Genomic DNA, 16,852 nt, shown 5'->3' on the forward strand with positions numbered 1-16,852 from the left:
AACTCAAAGGAGGAAAACATGGAATCCAAGAAATCATTACCATCACCACAACAAAAAGCAAGGGAAACAGGACACTAGGCTATTTTAAATTGATAATCCTGCCTCTTTTAATACTGGGAGAGTGGCAAGGGGGCATGTGTGTAGATATAGGCTATTATTAATTAACCTAAGTCTCAAAATATATAAAGTAAAAACTGAACAGAAATCTTAGAAAAAACAGACACATCCAAAACTATAAGAGGGGATTTTAACATATGCCTCTCAGTAATTGAGGACAAAAAAAATCAGTATGAATATATATGGATTCACACAACTGGCCAAATAAGAACATTTAGATTATTTTTTCAAGGATTGAAGAAATATTTATTAAAAACTATTGAACCACACAGTTAATCTCAACACATTTTCAAGATATGAAACAATACAATGCATCATCTTGGAACACAAAGAAATCGTGTTAAAAAATCAATTAATAGGGGACTTCCCTGGTGGCTCAGTGGTAAGCATCCACCTGCCAATGCAGGGGACATGGGTTCAATCCCTGGTCCAGGAAGATTCCACAGGCCAAGGAGCAATTAAGCCCATGCACCACAACTACTGAGACTGAGCTCTAGAGCCTGCAAGCCAAAACTACTACACCCGTGTGCCACAGTTACTGAAGCCTGTACGCTGCCTGTGCTCTGCAACAAACAGAAGCCACTGCAATGAAAAGCCCGCATACCGCAACAAAGAGTAGCCCCCGCTCACCACAACTATAGAAAGCCCACATGCAGCAATGAAGACCCAACACAGCCCAAAATAAATAAATTTAAAAAAATCAGTAACAAAAAGGAAATGAAAGAACCCTATATGCTTAAAAATTAAGTTCTATATAATCCATAGACCAAAGAAGAAATCATAATGGAAATTAGAAAATATTCTGAACCGAATAAAATTACTACTTACCAAAAATTTGTGAGATAAGCACAGCTATAGCTGTGCTTAGAGGAAAACATGTAGCTTTAAACACATATATTAGAAAAGAGAAAGGGCTGAAAGAGATCTCATTTCAAAAAGTAAGAAAAATAACAAAATAAACCCAAAGAAAGCAGAATGAAGAAAACAATTTGTCAGGATAGAAATTAATGAAGTAGAAACAAACTTATAAAATGTATGTATCATTAACTTACTTTATAAGACCCACTAAATCTTGGGACTGTCAGACTTTTACATTTTTCCCAATCTGGATAATTACAGTGAAAGAAAAAGAAAATCACAGGCCAATCTCACTGTTGATAAAAAAAACTCCTTAATATTTAAAAGTCCTTAATGAAATTTTAGTAAACCAAATGCAATGGAATATAAAAAGAACACTGTACACCCATGTTGTGTTTATAGCATTTATGTGAAGTCATCATTACTGATTTTCTAAAGTTAAGCTGGTCTTTATTGGTATGAATATAGTTCATTCATGACTTTCAAAAAAACAAACAAACAACAACAACAAACAAGACCTCAAACCAAGATCAGAAAAGAACTTCCTTAGCTTGACAACAGATATTTACCAAAGACCTACAGGAAATATTCTTTCAACAGACATATTAGAAGTTTTTCCAATGAAATAGGGAATAAGATAATAATGTTCACAACATCAGTTCTGTGCACCTGAGGGCCAGATTAAATAAAAAAACAGGGGGCGGGGGGGGCGGATAAAAGGGGAAGGGAGAAGAGAAAAGAAAAAAGGTCTAACAGATAAAGTACCCCATTTCTAAGAGTATTTTCTCTTAGATTCAGTAAATGCTATCAGAGTGGTATTCTTCATGATAAAAGTCAGTTTGAGATTAAAGCGGAAGACAAATGCTGAATCCTTCAAGTGGGGAAAATAAGGTGAAAAGTAGGCAGTATAGCAGCAGCAGGCAGATGAGAGGTAGAAGAGCCGTAGTAGCATCTCCAATTTCCAGGCAAATTATGAAACATCTCACTATCAGAAAAAGCGGCTTTGAACAAGCCAGAGTTAAGAATTAAATTAGATTCGGGACTTATACTTTAAGTAAGTAAGAAAAGGAGGCACAAAAATGTGAAAAGAACACTAGGAAAACAAGATACCCACATGACTTGGAGAAGTCACTAGAACCACTAGAACTAATTCTTCTCATCCATACAGTGAAGAAACTGAACTTGATGGTCTAAAATTCTCCTGAGCTCTAAAATTCTGATTCAAAGCACTCTAACATTTATGTTAAAGAATCAAAGTTTTTAATGTTATGTGTATATTAAATCATTTTGAAGGTGCTAATTTACATGTTATATCCCACTATTACACTAAGATATTATTATCTTAAAGTAACTAAATACGTAATTCTGTGCCTATTCCCCAAGGAGGCAGTAAAACACAGCAGCTAAAATTTTGGGCTCTGCAATTTCACTGCCTGGGTTTGAATATAACGTGACCATTCACTAACTATGAGATCTCATGAAAGTCACACAAATCTTTTTTGCCTTCATTTCCTCAACTTCAAAATAGAGATTATAAGAGCAACTATCCTACAATAGGACTGTTGTAAGAATTAAAATTGAAAAGAAAAATACTTTGCCATTGTTCAATTTCATTACTTTCTACAGCAGCTAAATCTAAAATACATGGGTAGAGTAGTAGAAAAATTACTAAAACTCCAGGTCTAGTTCTATAATTAGCTGTGTGATCATGAGGGGTAACAACCTTTGGAAGTTTCAAATTTCTTTATCAGGACCATGGGTAGGTTTGTGAGAATTTTAAAAACACTATGTATGTATAAAAGTACTTGGAAACACTATACAGTATACATAAATACAAGGTGCTGGCAAGTCTACCGAAAATTACCTGATATTACCCTTCCTTGCCAGATGAGTTCAAAATAATTACAAAACTGCAAAATCATTTTGGTTGTATACTTTTTTTTAAGCAAGTAAGCTCATTAGCAGATATTTTTAAACCATGTAATCCACTGTCAGACTAAGTCACCTGAAAGCAGAAAGGGATTTAATCTACAACACAGCAATTAGGAACTAATTCTTCATTGCGTTTTTCTCCTTTAAAATTTATACAAGAAACCTGAAATCTATGTAAATCAAGAAACACCTTACACATTTTCAGAAAACAAGTGTCGATAAAATTATTTCTTTATACACACCTACTCTGTTTAGTCTCAGTTACCTAGATACCAAAACTGATACTTCAAAATGTGAGCTGAAATACTTTATCAACTGCATTTAATTCACCCTTCCACCTTACCTGTTTCATTGCTTGCTTCTTAGCAGCTTCCCTCTGAAGGCTTTCACTCACGGAGGCCTATAAAAGAAGAAAATGCTGTCACTGTTTCAACCAATTTAAAAGTTCTTTTCCAGTATTCTGGTTGGCAACTAGTTCCTTACTTATGGTTAAAAACAGAAAGATAACATTATGAATTAAGTTAACATTTTCAAGGTCTTTTCCCTAAACTTTAGGAAACAAATGAACTTTCATCATAAATCATCATGGTGTAAGAGAAAATAAAATGGTACAGGACAATATGAGGTAACATGGGTTTTCAGTTCCAGCTTCACCACTGTCATTCAACTTCAATGGATTTCAGTTTGCTCTGTGTGCATATGTGAATGTGCGTGTGCTGAGTGGGGGAGAATTGGTCCTTTCCAATACTAAAATGGTACGATTCCCAGCAACAAAAAGCACATTATTTTAATATTCACCACTGAATATAGTATATCAAACTCTTAGTACATGCTGAAGGCTTAGGGACAGCCAGAACTATCTGTCGTTATAATCATTCAACAAATATGTACTGAAAAGCCTACCATAACAGGCATTGTTCTAGCTCCTGAAGATAACAGACAAACAAGAACAGTCTCTGTGCTTGAGAGATAAATGGTCTGAAAGGGAAGACAACTAAAGAGATAATTACAATATAAATGTGATAGACAATACAATAATGGGATAAAAAAAGGGCTGTGGGAGAACAGAGTAGAAGACTAAATGTATGAGAAATAAAGAAAGCCTTCCCCAAAGAGATATGACATTAGACCTCAATCAAAAGGAATTTCAGAGAAGACAAGAGGAGTACAGAAAGTAGTAACCACATGGGCGAAAGTAAAGACTTGCAGCTAAGAAAAGAAATATAATTAGAATACTTAGGAAAAACCGTTTCCTTAAAATTATAAGGCTTTGTAAATATACTAACCAACAATGAAATGTACACATTAAAGAGGTGCATTTTATGGTGTGTAAATTATATCTTTAAAAAAAAAGACTACTAATGAATTTATTTTTAATTAAAAATATAATCCTCAGACATAGGACCATAGTTCTGTAGCCTATTAACATTTGCTATTTCCAGCTATATAGTATCAATTGGTGCATCCTTTGTTTCCCATGGCAACAAACAGAACAAAATAAAGAAATCTATTTCTAGTTTTCTATGACCATGTAAATGAATAAAGTTAATACACAAAAGACAGACAATAATAGAACACTTACGTAATAAATTAAAAGAAGTGTATAGGCAGAGACTAAGTTTAAGTGATAGTAAATTGACTCCGACTAGAGAAAGAGATGTTGATAACAAAGATAATAGCAGCTAACATCTATAGAGCCAGGTGCTATTATGCTAAGTGTATTACTTGTGTATTACATGTATTATCCACTTAATTCAAATGTCCCTGTTATGTGATATGACACATTTTTCACTCATTAGAATATAAATATTAAACATGAAAATAATAAATATTGTGGTAAGTATATCTCATGAAATTCTTTCCAATGCATTTTGTTTTTTCAGCCTGTGGGATCTTAGTTTCCCGACCAGGAATCAGGCCCAGGCCCCATAAGTTGAAAGCACCAAGTCCTAACCACTGGACCACCAGAGAATTACCTCCAATGCATTTTTATGTCTCAGTCTTTCTAATTAGTGTATACTAATTATATTTTTCTTTTCTTTTCTTTTTCTTTCTTTTTTTTGGTGGGATCTTCCTGGAGCAGCGCTCGAACCCGTGTGCCTTGCATTGGCAGGCGGATTCTCAACCACTGCGCCACCTAGGAAGCCCCAATTATATTTTTCTTGATCATTGAATCAGTAATGTCCTCAGGACTGACTAGAAGAGTAAATCCCCAAAGCTGGACTTTTACTTATTTTTATTACTTTTTCCTACCTCTCCTCTAGTCAGTCAGTCACAGCTCACAGGCCGTTACTTTCAAACTGTTTGCTTCAACCTGAACTACTGAACTTGAAAAAACAAAACACAAGGGTATTACTTTTTAGACTTTTATATAATGTAGAATAAGCAGACTGGGAAGGGCCTCTCCAATGTAAAGTATACATACTCTGAAACATCTCAACAGACTTTGTTTTCACGTTTATAGCTGTTTAGAAGGATAGATGACCTTTGAAAAAAAATCAGTTATTACTCACAGGGTTGATAACATATGGAGAGAGTAATTTTACACATTCTATCCACCAACTTATATCTCTGGAATTCCAAGAGCATCAATGGATAAAGAGGTAACTCTGAACATAAGCTGAAAGACTCAGGAAGGACTGTCTTCTTTTGAAGTTCACGTCTCAGTTTTCTAGCTAAAGGAACTCTAACAATGACTATTTAATGGTGATGGCTGAAATGTCAACAACTTGTTTAAACACATACAAAAAACTAAGAATGAAAATAGTAGCAATAAAACTTTTTTCAGTAACAGTGATCCTATATAAAAACCAGTAAATGTATTAAATGACATTTTAAAATCTTCTATATAACAAACATAAGAAATTCTAGATTCATACTGGCAACAAAATAACTGGTAAAATTAAATGCAGGATCAATAAGATTTTATATTTTAAAGGTCAAGTCTTTCTAAACTTTAAGAGATATCCTTAAAATACCAGTACAAATATTAAGACAACTTTTAATTCAGTCTGGTTTCCATTAAAAAGGATATGCAGGAGAAAATAAAAATGAAAAAAGCAGGCTCTCCTGCATAAGTCAGGGAAGGTTTCATCTTACTGAACTCAGCAAGAGAAGAAACAGATTTCATACATGTGTCCTATGAATAAAACAAAACTTGAGAGTTCCTATACCACATGGTATAAGGGAGAAGTACAGAATAACGGTCACAAGTGTAGGCTCAGGAATCTGACTTTCAAACTATTCCCTCTCTCTTACTAGTTGTGTTATTTCAGGTATGTTACTCATCTATACAATAGTATCTATCTCACAAGATTGTTTTAAGGAGTAAATGGGATAATATGTAAAAAGAACTTGGCAAGTACCTGGCTTATACAAGTGTTCAATAAATGTTAGCTATCATTACTACCATTATTATTAATATGCTCATATTTAAGAGCATGCGCTGAACATTTAAACAAATGAAAATTATGTGAAAGCAGCAGCTGTAAGTTTTCTTCCCTTTAAATATTACAGTTAAACCGAAGTGTTCACCAGAAAAGCATGTACACTATGTTCTGCTTCATAGTATATTTATCAGTGTGCTTAATAAATATAAGATTGGCATTTACTTCAAGTTGTACAGTATGATTCAATTTGCATCTATTGAAATAGAAAAATCTATTCTGTTGAATATTTAAAAGGCTATACATGTTTTGTGTGTTAAGATTCTGTCAGGTTTCATAGTCAGTACACCAAAACACAGGAGAATGGAGGATGCATACATTTGAATCCTTCACTAGCCATGGGAGCTAATGGCATAGCAGAAATGGGTTTTCTAGAATTAAGAGTGGTTTTACTAGCAACTATAAATGAAAATACATTGCCCCAAAGCATGAGATTAGAAAGAACTCTTCTTTTTGGGGGAGTCCTCTGCTGTGCTGCTATAGTAATCACCAGATGATGGGAGTTGATAGCAAGGAACGACCAAATGAATGGATATCCTCCTTTAATAACTGCCTGGTATGGGGTGGGAGTTCTTGTTAAAGAAGTATATTTTTTTAAACTTTATTTTGAAATAATTATAAATATACTAGAAGTTGCAAAGAAATGTACGAGGAGGTCCTTCACCCAGCCTCCTCCAATGTTAGCATCTTGCAAAACTAAAGTAAAATACCAATACCAGCAAATAGACTTTGGTATAAATCACAAAGCTTATTCAGATTTCACCGGTTATACATGCACAATTTGTGTATGTATATATATGCTATTTTATGACACATATAGATGGTTTCATGTAACTATCACCACAATCAAGATACTTAACTATACCATCACCAAAATATTCCTTAGTGCTACCCTTTTATAGTCATACCCGCCTCTCCTCCCCTCCCCACCCCCATCCTTAATCCCTGGCAACCACTAATCTGTTCTCTATCTCTATAATTATGTTACTTCAAGAATGTAACATGTTAAATAAATGGAATCATTTTGAGATTAGCTTTTTTCACTCAGTATTATTTTAAAGGAATGTATTTTGCTTAACTGGTATAGATATTACAAAACACTTCAGTTCTTGCCACAAAATATTCTAGGCTGCAAGTGACCTAAGGAAATAAAGCTGTTAAAAACTGATGATGGAGGCTGAATACGACAAACCACAATATCGTCATTAACTGATTAATTTCCAAATTAGCATGTAGGCAATTACCTTAACTCTATGTCTGAAGACCACTTCATAAGAGTAATAAAAGAGGGTATTCATTAATGCTGCCTTACAGTAAACCCACAAATTATCATTAGTTTTAAATTTAGGAAAAGGGGCTTTATCTTAAATAAAAAAATAATTCAATTTATAAATCGGGTCAAATGCAAACACTGCAGGGAACCAGGGATCGAACCTGTGCCCCCTGCAGTGTGCAGCAGAAGCGCAGTCTGAACCACTGGACTGCCAGGGAAGTCCCAAAATGCAAACATTTTGACTGTCCTAAAAGCACAAAACTGTTGTACCGCTTTGGTCTTTCAAGGTATTTAGGTTCTCTAACAAAAACCTCAGGGAAATATCCTTAAAAAGCCTGTAGTAGTACCTTGCAAATATATGAATTGAACAAACATGTTCTGAGAACCTAGTATGTGTATAGCACTAAAAGTGGAGGAGGAGCCATATTTGGTCAACATCTTAATTTCTTATGTCTAAGAGTTGATACACTCCCATTAGCTTTAATTCCAAATAAGAAATGAATATGAAAAAAAAGAATATAAAAACCTGGTCCATTTTATAAATACAATCCCCCCCCCCCCCAATTACAAAGGGTAAAGACGTGATCATAAAGTACAAGCACCATAAACTGCAGAATTAAGAAAAACACTGCAACTGGATTTTCTTAATCTTTATTACCTCCATTGTTCTTGTAGAGAATAAAAATTAATCAATTTTGTGTTTGTTTCATTAAACTGCAGTCAGATATGATATGACTAAAAGGGAGACTGTTTTAAAAAACCTTTGCAGTTAGCTCAGAGAAATGGAAGAGAAAGCACATGGTTGTACACCTGGGTTGCCTCCTGGGCTGCGATAAAAATCAGAAGAGAAATGGCTCTGTATTATAACTGGAACTCCTTCAATACACAAAATACAGTTTAATGACAATGGGGGAAAATTTCAGATACTGGACCATTATTTTTATATTACTAAATTATCTTTCTTCAGTCATAAATTCTTTTTAATTAAATGAAAATTCAGAAAAGGGTTGATTTTTTAAAGGGAAAAAAAATTACCTATGGGCTTCTTTCTGAAAAGAGAGGTTTACCTATCCACTTATCCAAAACAGATCTCAGCTAAAGAAAAAACAGTTCAAGAATCAATCCTTCCTTTTTTTTTCCTCCTTTGTCCGTCCAGGAATCAATCCTTTTTTAAATGGCTCACAGCTACAATCTTCTGTTGTGCTCTTAGAATTCAGAAATGCAATAAATAAATTAAATAAATAAATAAATACTTAAAAAAAAAAAAAAAAAGGACTTCCTGGGTGGCACAGTGGTTAAGAATCCGCCTGTCAACTCAGGGGACACAGGTTCAAGCCGTGCTCTGGGAAGATTCCACATGCCATGAAGCAACTAAGTCCGTGCATCACAGCTATTGAGCCTGTGCTCTAGAGTCCGTGAGCTACAACTATTGAGCCCGTGTGCCACAACTATTGAAGCCCACACGCCAAGAGCCTGTGCTCCACAATGAGAGAAGCCACTACAATGAGGAGCCCGCACACCACAATGAAGAGTAGCCCCCACTCACAGCAACAAAGACCCAATGCAGCCAATAAATAAATAAAATATAGAAAATTCTTATTATATAAGCTCAGACAGAAAAATATGTGGCTCTGAACAGAAAATTTAGAAATAAGAAAATATAAATGACCATTAACTATATGAAAAAATGTTCAATCTTACCAATAACTAAAAAGATGAAAATGAAAATACTAACTTTTATCACATATCAAATTGGTAAAGATTTTTAAAATTAAATCATCCAATACTGGCAAGGTAAGGAACAAAGATATACTCCTACACTGTGAAAATGTGAAATAGTTTCAATTTGGCAAAATGTATTAAGAGAGCCTGAAAAATATCCATTTCTTTTGATCCAGTAATTCCACTTTCAGTTTATTCTAAGGATATAAAAAAAGATGCAAAAAAAGATTTAGGTACTATGATATTCACTGTGTTATATAATGGGATATCCAGTCACCTTAGTGAAAAACTTTCAACAAAGGAAGACCGGTTACATAAGTGTATACTCTTCAACAAAAAGTTCCGTAGTCAATTGAAAATCTGTTTTCCATAACATTTAATGGTATGGGGAAACTTTAAGGCTACACCAATGTTAGTCTTTGTTCACTATTCAAGAAGCCAATCAATAATCATCCCCTCTCAGGCTATATATAGCCACACTGCTTCTTGTGTATTTTACCTTGACTCAAACCTTCTCATTGAGTCCTCTAGAATCCCCATATCCTCATCCTCTTTGATGAACTTCTCTTTTACTTCCTTGACTAAAAATTGGCTTTTCCCTAAAGACATCTTTCTTTGGGGTTGCTCATGGCCTGTACTTCAGATTAGGAAGTGGTGTCTCCTCCTGATTCTAGTTTCATACACTGTAGGTAAAAATCCATCTTCCTTTGAACCTCATGCTATATGACTATGTTACCCTTATCCTTCCCTCTCTTCTATGAATTTATGAACCCTTTATTACTTACTATCTCTGACATCTTGAGCTCAGTCTTCCTCTCTACTTTACAACAAACCATCACCTGGGCATGCCATCATCATCCCAGATAATCTATACAACAAACACTGACCTTGTTTTCCTCATCTTCAGTTATGTTTTAAAGGTTTTTAAGTCTCCCTTTTAGTCATACCATATCTGTCTGACTACAATTTAATGACTGTTTCCTCTCTACTTCAGCAACCCTCTCTCATGGTCACTCTTGTCACTATTTGCAACTACCCCAGCCCTGAAACTATAAACCTGGGCAACTCACCTGATAACCACCACTACCATTCTAACCAAATTTCACTGAACATAAGATGTTATTTCACATTTTAACATTGCTGAAATCCGGATACACCTTACAATCAGTGGCGTCATCTAATTACCAGAGGTATTCTTAATATTTTAGTTGATACTACTGTCTGCATGCCTGAATATCAGAAGTGTCAGCATCAAAACTCATAGAATGAGCATCACTGAGTGTTGATGTACCATTTCTTAAAGTTATGCAACTTTGTAGAGATAATCTACTTTTGACTCCCACTTGGGATTTTTACTTAACATGCCTACTTTACCACCCCCAAACACCCTCTTTATAACCATCAGGTTCGACGTCACAGAGAATGCTACTGTGTGGAAAAACACGGTCTGAATGAAAAAGTGAGTCCAAAAAAAAGACTAGATTTGAAAAAGTTTTAGGAATTCTTAACCAATTAATTTCACTTATATTTTGCTTTTTATGTATGCATAAGAGTAACCTAAATTAAAAAATTTATATCTAATTTATACTAAAAGAACACTTTCAGTATTGTATTGTGTACTAAAGATACAGTTAAAATTCTAAGTGACAAGAAAGACTGTCATATTTAATTGATAGTGTTCTTTTTTTCTTAGTGGTATATAAAATAACAGTGCAACCCACCATGTTTTAGATTCAATGAAATACGGCAGCTCTCGATCATTTATTTCCACCGTATCTCTTCTTTGATCTTATGGATGCCCCTAATCCCTTGATTCTTCTATTTTCTATTAGAATCTTTATAGTAGTAAATCTTCAACTACTCTTGTCAATAATCTTAACTCCTTTGCTATACCGCCATCTTCTGCACTCATTTGAAAAACCCAAGTCCTGAATCAATCCAACCATTTGCTGTGTATATTAGGCCTGCCAAACACTTCCGTAAAATATAATTTTTTAGTTTCTAATTGTAATTGGGCCCTAATGCTACCTACCTATCAATTCTTCTTTTTCACTAGTCAAGTCTATCTTCTTTCTCTACCAACTACATCCAGGCCTCCTCTCTTTTAAAACCTCCTAGTCTTTGTCAACTCCCTGTACACACATTACCTAAGATTACTGCCACCTTTCAAAACTATTATGAAAAATTATGTTCAAATAAGTAAAATAATAACACCTATGAATTCATTATCCAGCCTAAGAAACAAAACATTATCAGTATACCTGAAGTCACTATATATATATATATATATATATATATATATATATATATATCTTCTTTCCCTCATCTCATCTCCTACCCTTTCCACCCTGATTTTTGTTTATTATCTCCTTGATTTTTTAAATACTTTTGCTACATAAGACTTTGAAGGGGCTCAGGACATGCTACCCCAAAATATGCTGCTTTGGCATACTGATTATTTTTAATTAAAGACACACGAAAAACAGCAAATGCAAGGACACTGACCTTTTTTCTCCCTAAAAGCAGGAGATAAAATTCCCATGTGAAAGGTGCCCTCCCTGTACTAGGAGGTGGAAACATTCTTATCACCAGAGATGGGGAGTCAAGGCCAGGAGAAATCTACACAAACAGACCTTGTTAGAATAACTCTATCTTCCTTTAGTCTCCCCAAATTTTACTTTTCCACAAGTGCTACTCTTTGTTAACCTACTATATAAGCACTTAGGCCTATTTACTTCTTTGGATTTTCATTTTTTCTCGTGAGGGCTCCCACATGTGTGTAAAAGAACATCATATGCTTTTCTCCTGCTCATCTGTCTTACATCAGTGGCCGCTAGTCTCTAGTAGGGTGAAGAAATATCTTACCTCCCCTACAGTATACCTCTCTAAATGATGTTGTTTTACTTCACAGAATCCGAACTTGTATCCATTCCTCTGCGGATGAACATTTATGGGGGCTTTCTTTGCTTTTGTTTTTGCAAACAAAGAAGCTATGAACATTGCTGTGCATGCGTCCTGATACACATGTGAAACCATTTAGGAGAGGTACTGCTACACTGCAGGAGATATATCTTCGACTTCATTAAATTCTGACAAATTATTCTCCAAAGTAGTCTAACCAATTCACACTCCCACCTATGGTGTATAAGTTCCCACTATTCTATCCTTGTGAACATTTTATATTGTGGAACATTTTATTGTTTAGGCAATTTCATGGGCATAAAATGATTTTGTTTTGTGTTTCCATTATTAATGAGGCTGAATTATATAGTCATATAATTTATATATTTTTCATATATTTACTAGTCAACTAAGTTTGCTTCTCTGAAAAACCTATTCATGTCTTTTGTACATTTTCCTATTTGGATTCTCTCGTTTTCTTAATGATTTGTTGGAGTTCTTGGTATAGTCTGGACAATAATCTTTTCTTATTTTTATGGTTGCAAATATCTTTCCCCCTCTATGACTTGTCTTTTCCTTTTTTAAATAATACCTATGATATTGGCATCTTTGGAAAGAAACATCAAGTAGGAATTCCCTATAACTCCCTCTCACAAAACCTAAAAACCTTAAGTGTGTCAGGACCCATGCTCAATCTCTCCTATGTGAAAACAAAGATCCCCCTCCCCACCGACCCCACTCTCCCTATAGCCACCAACCCCACTCTCCCTATAGCCACCGACCCCACTCTCCCTATAGCCACCGTAAGAATCCTGCATCCCATAGGAGCCAAAGTGGTCTACCCTTGTTGCCTCTATCCATGTTCATTCCTCAACCCCAGCGCAACCTGGCCTCTATCCCTACCACTCCACTGAAATCATTCTCTCTAAAACTCTGTTGTTAAACCTATTCCATACTTTTGCTATTTACGTTATCTGACCTCTCAGAAATATCTGACATAGTTGTTTTAAACTCCCTCAAGCTCATTTCTTATTAGTTCCTCTCTCTTTTTATGCTCCATTCTTTTTTTTTTAATTGAGGTAACATTGATTTATAACATTATACATGTATTGTACACGTGAATTTAATACATGTATAATGTTATAAATATGTAAATTCTATTTAGACTTCTGTATACACTACAGTGTTTACGATCCATTCTTAATTAGTTACTTTCGTTCCCTTGAACACACCATGCCCTCTTTCAACTTTAGGACTTTGTGAATCTAACCCCTTCTGCTTGGACAACAGTGACTTATCCTTCTAGTCTTGGCCTCCTTCAGGAAATCTTCCCTACTCAAAGAATGTGTTAGATATTTGTACCCTCCTAGGTACATCTATTTTTCTCATTTTACTTATCATTCTATACTGAAGTTGTCATTTTACTGAGCTGTACCCCTCCCCCAATGGCTAAAAGTTTCATTAAGGACAGGGACATTGCCCATCTTTAAACACTTCCTTAACTTCACAAACGGCAACAGGACCAGCATGTAAGTATCTGCTAAATAAATAAGTGTTCATATTTATGGTTGTATTTCCCACCACTATCATGTTTTCTATGTGTAATATTACAACCTTAAAAAATTTGCTCAGCCTTGGATCTAGCAATTCCACTTCAAGAATTCATCCTTAGGAAATAATCTTAAATGTGTACAAGAATGCCTTACAGGATAATGCAATTTGTAAAATCAAAAAGCTGGTAACCACTCTAAGATTCAACAACAGAATGATTAAATTATGGTTTATTCATATAATGGAATGCAATATGACCATCTAAAATGATACTACACATCTATTTAATATTTAAAATATACATATCCTTCAACCAAGAAGCCTCATTATATTATTGGAAATATATCATTGAAATAAAAGCACCAGAGTATCGAAAAAAAAAAAGAATTGAAATGTCCAGCAGTAAGAAAACAGCTGAATAAATTATGGTCCAAATATACTATAAAATGTTATGGAGCTGCTGTCAAAATGTGTATAGTGGTTACTTCTGAGTGAAGGGATTAACAGTAATTTTAATTTTCCCTTCGTACTTTTTTGTATTTTCTAACTGGTCTATAATGACTATGTATTTTTATATAACAAGAAGTTATTCTAATTTATTAATTAACAAAAGCACCTTTAAGATCCTGCTCAGAACTGAAATTTAATTATGTTTAGTATCTTGACCAGTTTTGCAGGATAGGAAGTGCCATCTGCCTTTGTGTGGTCAAAATTTCTAATTCCACACTTTCAGCCATTTAGTATTTAATGTTGGTTAGGCCACTCTATGCCCAACAACCAACAGAGAGTTGAGAATACACTCTACCTTTCAAAGAACTTACCATTTAGTTAAGGAAACAACTAATACTTTTATACAACTAAAGAACATGTAACAACAACCTAATGGCATTTATTCATTCAAGTATTTATTGAGCACACACCATGTGCAAGGGACTGTTTAAGGTGTTGGGAGAAAAAACAATAAATAAAAACCCCTGCCCTCAATAAGCTTATAAGGAAACAGACAATAAACAAATAAAATTTATGTCAGATATGTTGCATTCTATGCAGAAAAATAAATCAAAGAAGGGTACAGGTAGGAGTGGATTGAATTTGAAACACGATCTTTGAGGAAGGTCTCAATGAGAACATACCATTTGAACCAAGACCTGTAGAAGATGAGAAAACAAGTCACAATGAGATCTAGAGAAGAGCTTTTCAGGTATAGGGAACAGGCAAGCCCATACTAGATGTGTCCAAGGAGGAAGGCAAGGATGGAACAGTGAGTGAAAAAACATACTTTAAGTATTAGAGTTCAGGGAAGGGAAAATCATGGTCTGAGAGAACCAAAGAATATCTGTGGAGGAGGAAGAACTAAGCCAAATTTAGAAAGATGGGTTAACAGTGAAAAAAGATTGTGGGGACTTCCCTGGTGGTCCAGTGGTTGAGAATCCACCTTCCAATGCAGGGTATGTGGGTTTGATCCCTGTTCGGAAACTAAGATCCCACATGCCATAGGACAACTAAGCCCACGCGCTCTAGAGCCTGTGCACCACAACTACTGAGCCCGCAAGCTCTGGAGCCTGCCTGCCACAACTAGAGAAGCCCTGTGTGCTGCAATGAAAAGCCCCCAAGCTGTAACTAAGACCCAAATAAATAAATACTTAAAAATTTTTTAAAAAAGATTGTATTGTATAGAGGAAACCCCAACAGGAAATACAATGACATAAACATGGCAATAAAGAATGCAGAGACTGGAAATTCCCTGTCGGTCCAGTGGTTAGGATTCAGAGCTTCCATGGCCGGGGTCCTAATTTGAACTCTGGTCAGGGAACTAAGATCCTGCAAGACAGGTGGCATAGACAAAAAACCAAAAAACCAGCGAATGCAGAGATCAATATGATTCTGGCAAATGACGTCTGTTTGGGTGTTAAGAACTAAAGTTGGACTAAGACCATGTTATGAAAACAGTTGGAACTCTGTAAGTGATACAAAGACAACAATAATTATTAGAGGTTTTTTTTAACCTAAAAAAAAGTAATTTAGAAAAATGACTGGAGGTGGTTGGGGTGGGATGAATTGGGAGACTGGGATCGCCATATACACATTACTAATAAGAAAAAAATCAAACTGTACACTTTAAATATATGCAGTTTATTGTATATCAATTATATCTCAATAAAAGTCCTTAAAAAAAAGAAAAGAAAACAAAAGAAAAGACAAGAAAAAAGAAAAATGACCTGGAATCAACACAATATGGTTAGTAAGGAGACAGGGCATGGGATTTACAAGACTATGGTAGGTGGGAATGGACAGAAAGGGTAAATCTAGGCGATATTCTAAAAGAAACAGAACTTGGAAACAGAATGTAGAAAACAGAATCAAAAATGGAATTAAAGTTTCTAAGCTAGGAGACTGTAGAATTAGTGATGAGAAGTGGAATGATACGTATGTTATAGAAAGATCATTTCATCCAAAGCTGTTTTTAAAATGGTTGTAAATTAAACAAAAGATTATACTCCCTATCCAAAAGATATGAATTATATTTTTGAAGTCTTATAACAGTTCTCCCATTGACAACTCAAATCTCACATAAAGGACATGATCCTCATAATTTTACCTCTTTAAAATACCTTACTGCATCATAAAAGGAGAATTTTGTTTTTTTCTATATTTTTCTCTAATATCTAAACATTTAGGTTCTAAACAGGCAAAGAACCTAAAAGTGTATTCATGTGAAACAATTCCTTAGGAAAGCAAATTTCAAATCAGTGGGAAAATGACAGACTATTTAATAAATGGTGTGGAGACAACTATCCAGCCTTTTGGAAACAAACAAACAAACAAAATCTGATATCTTTCCTCACACCTCATTCCTTATAACAAACATCAAAATATACTCCAGGTGTTATTAAACATTTAAACATAAACACAAATTGCAAAACATTAAGAAGAGAATAAAATGTTTTACTCAAAGGTAAAATAACAGTATGTCTGTACAAAGGAGGCAGAACAATTATAACTCTCATATACCAACAGTGAAAATGTAAAATGGAACAACAATTTAGGAAAA

The 16,852-nt window shown here is 34.7% G+C and overlaps 1 protein-coding gene across 4 annotated transcripts in view; it reads right to left on the minus strand.

Annotated features, from left to right (window-relative positions):
* NSRP1 (nuclear speckle splicing regulatory protein 1) overlaps positions 1 to 16,852 on the minus strand; it is a 67,689-nt gene that overhangs the window by 12,158 nt on the left and 38,679 nt on the right. For 3 of the 4 annotated variants that reach the window (XM_057714974.1, XM_057714975.1, XM_057714972.1), the window contains one exon: positions 3,251 to 3,307. In XM_057714974.1, the coding sequence (XP_057570957.1) occupies positions 3,251 to 3,307 (57 nt within the window). Of the gene's footprint in view, positions 1 to 1,169; positions 1,223 to 3,250; positions 3,308 to 16,852 lie in introns of all 4 variants that reach the window. The other variant, XM_057714976.1, reaches the window with a different exon arrangement.

Source organism: Hippopotamus amphibius, chromosome 17, assembly GCF_030028045.1.
Source record: "Hippopotamus amphibius kiboko isolate mHipAmp2 chromosome 17, mHipAmp2.hap2, whole genome shotgun sequence".
In the NCBI taxonomy this organism is placed as follows: Eukaryota; Metazoa; Chordata; class Mammalia; order Artiodactyla; family Hippopotamidae; genus Hippopotamus; species Hippopotamus amphibius.